The following is a 9,263-nucleotide window of genomic DNA, read 5'->3' on the forward strand; positions in this document are numbered from 1 at the left end:
AGTGGTGTCCAACTGATCCAGGCCGAGGACATGGGAAGTGGTTGAGATCGCTGTGTCCGTTGGTGCTCTCCCCATGCCTCCTCTGAAGGAGATTTCACACGGTGTGGGACAGGTACTGTGGGCATTGGGCGCTAGCTCAACACCTTGACCTCCGCCAAGGCAGACTATTCGACAAGTAAGTGCCTCACAGCCGAGCCCAATTCTCTCCTTGGAGCAGAGAAGGTTGAGGGGAGATTTAATCGAGGTGTTCACAATGACGAGGGGTTTTGATCGAGTGGATCGGGAGAAGCTGTTCCCCGGGGGCAGGAGGGCGGGTAACCAGAGGGACACAGATTGACGATAATCGGCGATGGAACCAGAGGGGGAGATGGGGGAAGAATGTGTTTACGCAGTGAGTTGTTGTGATCGGGAACGCGCTGCCTGAAAGCTCGGTCGGAGCAGATTCAATCGTGACTTTCAAACCGGGAATTGGATAAATACTGGAAGGGGACATCTGCCAGGCTGTGGGGAAAGGGCAGGGGGGGAGTGGTGGGGGGGGGGGGGGAGTGTGGGACTGATTGGGTCGCTCTGTCAATTGAGCAGGTTGGGCCGAGACTCATTGGAGTTCAGAAGAATGAGAGGCGACCTTATTGAAACATACAAGATTCTGATGGGGCCCGACAGGGTGGATGCAGAGAGGATGGTTCCCCTCGTGGGGGAGACTAGAACTAGGGGGCATCGTCTCATTGAATATATTTAAGACAGAAATAGACAGTTTCTTAACCGATAAGGGGATAAGGGGTCGGGCAGGGAAGTGGAGCTGAGTCCATGATCGGATCAGCCATGATGGTATTAAATGGCGGAGCAGGCTCGAGGGGCCGAATGGCCGACTCCTGCTCCTATTTCTTATGTTCAAAGAACTGGCACAGACATGATGGGCTGAATGGCCTCCATCTGTGCGGTATCATTCGATGATTCTGCGACTTTATTTGACTCTTCGACCTGCCTTGTCGCTCCAATCCCAATGCCATGTTCACCCATATTTATCTCACGGCAGGAGCTGACCGGCAGGCTGCCCACTGAGTACCCACTTGACCCTGGGGAGATTCCCCCCTTGGTCGATCGGCGGGTGGTCAACTCCAGCAGAGCATCGGATCCCAGCGCCAGACCGGGAGAGGTAACTATCGGGCAGCCGAGAGTGAGTTCCAGGCTGGAATCTAATAGAGGGGTTCGGGGTGGTTTATATATAGAATAACAGATACCCGGGAGTGAGTTACAGGCTGGAATCTAATCGAGGGGTTCGGGGGGTTTATATATAGAATAACAGATACCCGGGAGTGAGTTACAGGCCGCAGCCTAATCGAGGGGTTCGGGGGGTTTATATATAGAATAACGGATACCCGGGAGTGAGTTACAGGCTGGAATCTAATCGAGGGGTTCGGGGGGTTTATATATAGAATAACAGATACCCGGGAGTGAGTTACAGGCTGGAATCTAATCGAGGGTTCGGGGGGTTTATATATAGAATAACGGATACCTGAGAGTGAGTTACAGGCTGGAATCTAATAGAGGGGTTCGGGGGGTTTATATATAGAATAACAGATACCCGGGAGTGAGTTACAGGCTGGAATCTAATCGAGGGGTTCGGGGGGTTTATATATAGAATAACAGATACCCGGGAGTGAGTTACAGGCTGGAATCTAATAGAGGGGTTCGGGGGGTTTATATATAGAATAACAGATACCCGGGAGTGAGTTACAGGCTGGAATCTAATCGAGGGGTTTGGGGGGTTTATATATAGAATAACAGATATCCGGGAGTGAGTTACAGACTGGAATCTAATCGAGGGGTTCGGGGGGGTTTATATATAGAATAACGGATACCCGGGAGTGAGTTACAGGCTGGAATCTAATCGAGGGGTTTGGGGGGGGTTTATATATAGAATAACGGATACCCGGGAGTGAGTTACAGGCTGGAATCTAATCGAGGGGTTCGGGGGGTTTATATATAGAATAACAGATACCCGGGAGTGAGTTACAGACTGGAATCTAATCGAGGGGTTCGGGGGGGTTTATATATAGAATAACGGATACCCGGGAGTGAGTTACAGACTGGAATCTAATCGAGGGGTTCGGGGGGGTTTATATATAGAATAACAGATACCCGGGAGTGAGTTACAGGCTGGAATCTAATCGAGGGGTTTGGGGGGTTTATATATAGAATAACAGATACCCGGGAGTGAGTTACACTGTCTCCCTCCCCCAGGACCCGGGGCTGCGAGAGTTGGAGCGACGGTTTGAGCTGCAGCAACGTATCGCAGATGGTAATCGGGTGCTAGTGGCCCGGATGGAGGGGCAACGGACCCGGCGGGCGAGGGGGTACGACTACGCGCCACGACAGCTGACAGACGATGGGACGATGGTGAACCAGCGAGCGTCTGGCTTCCCCCGAGGTACCAGCGTGTACGCCCCCCCCCCCCTTCCCCTGGCGTAACACTGGGGGAGAGGGGTTACTGAGTGACAGTGTGAGGGAGCTGGATTAACATCAGTACAGATACAGTCAGTAACACAGGGCTCTGGGGGAGAGGGGTTACTGAGTGACAGTGTGAGGGAGCTGGATTAACATCAGTACAGATACAGTCAGTAACACAGGGCGCTGGGGGAGAGGGGTTACTGAGTGACAGTGTGAGGGAGCTGGATTAACATCAGTCGAGATACAGTCAGTAACACAGGGCGCTGGGGGAGAGGGGTTACTGAGTGACAGTGTGAGGGAGCTGGATTAACATCAGTACAGATACAGTCAGTAACACAGGGTGCTGGGGGAGAGGGGTTACTGAGTGACAGTGTGAGGGAGCTGGATTAACATCAGTACAGATACAGTCAGTAACACAGGGTGCTGGGGGAGAGGGGTTACTGAGTGACAGTGTGAGGGAGCTGGATTAACATCAGTACAGATACAGTCAGTAACACAGGGTGCTGGGGGAGAGGGGTTACTGAGTGACAGTGTGAGGGAGCTGGATTAACATCAGTGGAGATACAGTCAGTGACACAGGGTGCTGGGGGAGAGGGGTTACTGAGTGACAGTGTGAGGGAGCTGGATTAACATCAGTACAGATACAGTCAGTAACACAGGGTGCTGGGGGAGAGGGGTTACTGAGTGACAGTGTGAGGGAGCTGGATTAACATCAGTACAGATACAGTCAGTAACACGGTGCTGGGGGAGAGGGGTTACTGAGTGACAGTGTGAGGGAGCTGGATTAACATCAGTAGATATACAGTCAGTGACACAGGGCTCTGGGGGAGAGGGGTTACTGAGTGACAGTGTGAGGGAGCTGGATTAACATCAGTACAGATACAGTCAGTGACACAGGGCTCTGGGGGAGAGGGGTTACTGAGTGACAGTGTGAGGGAGCTGGATTAACATCAGTACAGATACAGTCAGTAACACAGGGCGCTGGGGGAGAGGGGTTACTGAGTGACAGTGTGAGGGAGCTGGATTAACATCAGTAGAGGGAGCTGGATTAACATCAGTAGAGACAGTCAGTAACACAGGGCGCTGGGGGAGAGGGGTTACTGAGTGACAGTGTGCGGGAGCTGGATTAACATCAGTAGAGATACAGTCAGTAACACAGGGCGCTGGGGGAGAGGGGTTACTGAGTGACAGTGTGAGGGAGCTGGATTAACATCAGTAGAGACAGTCAGTAACACAGGGCGCTGGGGGAGAGGGGTTACTGAGTGTCAGTGTGAGGGAGCTGGATTAACATCAGTAGAGATACAGTCAGTGACACAGGGTGCTGGGGGAGTGTTTTTTGACGTGACAGAGATGTAGGGAGCTTTACTCTGTATCTAACCCCCTGTACCTGCCCTGGGAGTGTTTGATGGGACAGTGTAGAGGGAGCTTTACTCTGTATCTAACCGCGTGCTGTACCTGCCCTGGGAGTGTTTGATGGGACAGTGTAGAGGGAGCTTTACTCTGTATCTAACCCCCTGTACCTGCCCTGGGAGTGTTTGATGGGACAGTGTAGAGGGAGCTTTACTCTGTATCTAACCCCCTGTACCTGCCCTGGGAGTGTTTGATGGGACAGTGTAGAGGGAGCTTTACTCTGTATCTAACCCCCAGTACCTGTCCTGGGAGTGTTTGATGGGACAGTGTAGAGGGAGCTTTACTCTGTATCTAACCCCGTGCTGTACCTGCCCTGGGAGTGTTTGATGGGACAGTGTAGAGGGAGCTTTACTCTGTATCTAACCCCGTGCTGTACCTGCCCTGGGAGTGTTTGATGGGACAGTGTAGAGGGAACTTTACTCTGTATCTAACCCCGTTGATTATCGTGTCTGCTTTCCTTCTCTCCGCCTCTATCCCAGACGAGGACCCCCAGACGGCGGGTCTGCTCCACGACGAACGGTCGTCTCCCCGTCTGGACACCTGGGTGGACGGGCGGAACGTTGGCCGGGGCAGCGGCTGGACTCTGCTGCCGGCCGAGATCTATTACCACGCCAGGGGCCGCCGCAGCTCCTTCGCGAGTCCCGTCAGGTATGGTGGGGAAAGGCGCGCGATCGTCTGCGTATCAGCAACGGGCTGGGGCGATCGGCACTCCGCTCAGTCTCGAGTCGGACAGCGGGCGACTGCGACTCGTGTGGTTTGTTGTACAGCTGTCTGGCTTGTTTGACTCCGTTGCTTTAAACGTGGAATTACACACACGCTCATTTATAGTAAATGGCAGGGTCGGGTCTTATCTTCAGACACTGATACTACACAAAGCCAGTATGAAGGACACTTCACAACGCCAGCTCTTCCAGTTGATGCTAAGAGGCTGCAGGGTGACTTGGACAGGTTAGGTGAGTGGGCAGATGCAGTATAATGTGGATAAATGTGAGGTTATCCACTTTGGTGGCAAAAACAGGAAGTCAGAATATTATCTGAATGGCGGCAGATTAGGAAAAGGGGAGGTGCAACGAGACCTGGGTGTCATGGTACATCAGTCATTGAAGGTTGGCCATGCAGGTACAGCAGGCGGTGAAGAAGGCAAATGGTATGTTGGCCTTCATAGCGAGAGGATTTGAGTATAGGAGCAGGGAGGTCTTACTGCAGTTGCACAGGGCCTTGGTGAGGCCTCACCTGGAATATTGTGTTCAGTTTTGGTCTCCTAATCTGAGGAAGGACTTTCTTGCTATTGAGGGAGTGCAGCGAAGGTTCACCAGACTGATTCCCGGGATGGCTGGGCTGACATATGAGGAGAGACTGGATCAACTGGGCCTGTATTCACTGGAATTTAGAAGAATGAGAGGGGATCTCATAGAAACAAATAAAATTCTGACGGGATTGGACAGGTTAGATGCAGGAAGAATGTTCCCGATGCTGGGGAAGTCCAGAACCAGGGGACACAGTCTAAGGATAAGGGGTAAGCCATTTAGGACCGAGATGAGGAGAAACTTCTTCACTCAGAGAATTGTGAACCTGTGGAATTCTCTACCACAGAGAGTTGTTGAGGCCAGTTCATTGGATTTATTCAAAAGGGAGTTAGATGTGGCCCTTGCGGCTAAAGTGATCAAGGGGTATGGAGAGAAAGCAGGAAAGGGGTACTGAGGGAATGATCAGCCATGATCATATTGAATGGTGGTGCAGGCTGGAAGGGCCGAATGGCCTACTCCTGCACCCATGTTCCATGTTTCTATGACACACACACCTTCTGAGATTCCAGTGTCGAATGTGTGTGTCTCAAGCTCTCATCTTTATACCAAAAAAGCTTTTGAACACGTTTCCTTGCATAGTACATACAATTAACATGCAGACAATGTCGACTATAAATTGACGCCGAACTGCTTTCTGAACTACTCTCCACAAACCAGATCGTTTAACATACAGACGATGTCATCGGATTATTATTTGCATAATAACAAGGTACACTCAAGTACAGACAATCATGAATTATTATTCACAACTCAGATTAATATTCACACAGTAATAAGTTTCACGCAAACACTCAACATACAGATCAATGACTAGCCACTCATTTCAATGGCTAAATGGCACCTTATCATCGAGCAGCCTGTTTTAATCCAAATTTTAATCTTTCAACTTTTAACCCTTTCTCTATCTCAGGACCGTGTCAACGCAAAGGGCTACAGAAATGCGGGCGTGCGCTCTCCCACATGGTTCAGCCGTAGTGGGGGGGGGGGGGGGCACTCCAGGCAATGGGTTTGGTCTTCCCAAGTGACTCCTGGGCATGATTTAACGGAAAGCTTGTCGGGTCAGTGAATCGCAAAGTGTCAGGTTATCCACTTGGGCAGAAATAATAGAAAAGCAAATTTATAATTTAAATGGAGAAAGATTGCAAAGTTGCTGCAGTACAGAGGGACCTGGGGGTCCTTGTGCGTGAAACACAAAAAGTTAGTATGCAGGCACATCATCATCATCACAGGCAGTCCCTCGGAATCGAGGAAGACTTGCTTCCACTCTTAACACGAGGCCTCACGTGGCTGAACAGTCCAATACGGGAGCCACAGTCCCTGTCACAGGTGGGACAGACAGTGGTTGAGGGAAGGGGAGGGTGGGACTGGTTTGCCGCACGCTCCTTCCGCTGCCTGCGCTTGGTTTCTGCACGCTCTCGGCGACGAGACTCGAGGTGCTCAGCGCCCTCCCGGATGTACTTCCTCCACTTAGGGCGGACTGGTCTTTGGGCCCGGGGACTCCCAGGTGTCGGTGGGGATGTCGCACTTTATCAGGGAGGCTTTGAGGGTGGTCCCTTGTAACGTTTCCTCTGCCCACCTGGGGCTCGTTTGCCGTGAAGGAGTTCCGAGTAGAGCGCTTGCTTTGGGAGCCTCGTGTCTGGGGGACATGCGGACAATGTGGCCCTGCCCAGCGGAGCTGGTCGAGTGTGGTCAGTGCTTCGAAGCTGGGGATGTTGGCCTGGTCGAGGACGCTAACGTTGGTGCGTCTGTCCTCCCAAGGGATTTGCAGGATCTTGCGGAGATTTCATTGGTGGTATTTCTCCAGCGACTTGAGGTGTCTATTGTATATGGTCCATGCAGGTACAGCAAGTGATCAGGAAGGCCAATGGTATCTTGGCCTTTATTGCAAAGGGGATGGAGTATAAAAGCAGGGAAGTCTTGCTCCAGTTATACAGGGTATTGGTGAGGCCACACCTGGAATACTGCGTGCAGTTTTGGTTTCCATATTTACGAAAGGATATACTTGCTTTGGAGGCAGTTCAGAGAAGGTTCACTTGGTTGATTCTGGGGATGAGGGGGTTGACTTATGAGGAAAGGTTGAGGAGGTTGGGCCTCTACTCATTGGAATTCAGAAGAATGAGAGGTGATCTTATGTTCTTAAATTAATATTTGATCAAATCTGGGGATACATGAGCAGAAACCCAACTGGGCGACTGAGATTTCGGGGCAGGGAACCTGTCACTCCGGCTTGGACTGGGCCTACACCTGACTCCTGTCCCACCCCAAAAGATCGGCAAATGCCCAGTCACCCACAGCCCAGGCTAAATACAAACACACCAAAAAGCTGTAACTTTAAGGTTGTTTCTGGTCAGAAACCTAAGCCTCTCTCTCCCTGCCCAATTTTTCTCATCAACCGTGGGCCAGAGGGGGTCACCCTCTCGATACTGAGTCACAAGGTCGTGGGTCTGAGCCCCCGCTCCTGAGACTCGAGCCTCGTAATCCAGGAGTGACACTCCCCCCGAGGCCAGTACTGTGCTGTCGGAGGGGCAATACTGAGGGAGCGCCGCACTGTCAGAGGGTCAGTACTGAGGGAGCGTCGCACTGTCGGAGGGTCAGTACTGAGGGAGCGTCGCACTGTCGGAGGGGCGGTACTGAGGGAGCCCCGCACTGTCGGAGGGGCGGTACTGAGGGAGCCCCGCACTGTCGGAGGGGCAGTACTGAGGGAGCGCCGCACTGTCGGAGGGGCGGTACTGAGGGAGCCCCGCACTGTCGGAGGGGCAGTACTGAGGGAGCCCCGCACTGTCGGAGGGGCGGTACTGAGGGAGCCCCGCACTGTCGGAGGGGCGGTACTGAGGGAGTGCCGCACTGTCGGAGGGGCAGTACTGAGGGAGCGCCGCACTGTCGGAGGGTCAGTACTGAGGGAGCCCCGCACTGTCGGAGGGGCGGTACTGAGGGAGCCCCGCACTGTCGGAGGGGCGGTACTGAGGGAGCCCCGCACTGTCGGAGGGGCGGTACTGAGGGAGCCCCGCACTGTCGGAGGGGCAGTACTGAGGGAGCCCCGCACTGTCGGAGGGGCGGTACTGAGGGAGCCCCGCACTGTCGGAGGGGCGGTACTGAGGGAGCGCCGCACTGTCGGAGGGGCAGTACTGAGGGAGCCCCGCACTGTCGGAGGGGCAGTACTGAGGGAGCCCCGCACTGTCAGAAATGCCATGTTTCGGGATGAGACGTTAAACCCGAGGCCCCCGTCTGCCCTCTCGGGTGGATGTAAAAGATCCCAGGGTCACTATTGGAAGAAGAGCAGGGGGAGTTCTCCCCGGTGTCCTGGGGCCGATATTTATCCCTCGACCAACATCACTACAACAGAGGATCTGGTCATTGGAGACCGCCTTTCCTACGTTACAACAGTGACGACAGTTCAGGGAAAGTGCGTCATTGAAAGCGTTTCAGGACGTGGTGAGTTGGTGAAAGTACGTTGTGGAAATGCAAGTCTTTTGGTCTGATTCCCTGTTCATCACTCTCTCTCTCTCTCTCTCTCCCTCTCTCTCTCTCTCCCTCTCCCCCCCGCAGGATGTTACAGAGGAGTATGTCTGGGACACAGCGCAGGAGCGTCCCATCATCACCCGTCATTTACCGGGACAGAGCGGGACAGTACAGGTGAGGCCTGGCACACCCCGTGTCGAGGGTGGGGGCGACGGATCGGGGCGGGGGGGAACCGAGCGGACGGATCGCTGGAACCTCCTCACCCACTGCCCCCCCCCGGTAAACCGGGGAGGGGGGGGAGGGGAGAGAGCAGGGGGGGGGGGGGGGGAGGGCAGGGAGAGAGGGAGGGGTGGGAGCGAAAAGGGAGTGGGGGAGGGAGGGCGAGAGTGGGGCAGTGCAGAGAGATGAAAGGGTTAAGAGTTGGGGAGGGACCGAGGGACAGGATGTGTCTCCCTCGTCCAGTTATCTTGGTGTATGTGTCGTCACTCTGCGTCCTGATCAATTTCTCTCTTCCCCCCTCCCCCCCCCCCCTCTCTCGCCCCCCCCCTCCTCCCCTCTCTCCCCCCCCTCCCTCTCTCTCTCCCCCCCCCTCCCTCTCTCCCCCCCCTCCCCTCTCTCTCTCCCCCCCCCTCCCTC

The 9,263-nt window shown here is 53.9% G+C and overlaps 1 protein-coding gene across 1 annotated transcript in view; it reads left to right on the forward strand.

Moving 5' to 3' along the window:
• The window catches only part of LOC139242219 (coiled-coil domain-containing protein 120-like), a 43,051-nt gene extending 34,224 nt beyond the window's left edge, over nt 1-8,827 (forward strand). Inside the window, exons 5-8 of the mRNA XM_070870276.1 lie at nt 1,037-1,156; nt 2,245-2,431; nt 4,341-4,509; nt 8,715-8,827. Coding sequence (XP_070726377.1) covers nt 1,037-1,156; nt 2,245-2,431; nt 4,341-4,509; nt 8,715-8,805 — 567 coding nt within the window. The 3' untranslated portion in view covers nt 8,806-8,827. The remainder of the gene's footprint in view (nt 1-1,036; nt 1,157-2,244; nt 2,432-4,340; nt 4,510-8,714) is intronic.
• The last annotated feature ends 436 nt before the right edge of the window (nt 8,828-9,263 follow it).

This window comes from Pristiophorus japonicus, unplaced genomic scaffold (assembly GCF_044704955.1).
Source record: "Pristiophorus japonicus isolate sPriJap1 unplaced genomic scaffold, sPriJap1.hap1 HAP1_SCAFFOLD_1252, whole genome shotgun sequence".
Taxonomy (NCBI): domain Eukaryota; kingdom Metazoa; phylum Chordata; class Chondrichthyes; family Pristiophoridae; genus Pristiophorus; species Pristiophorus japonicus.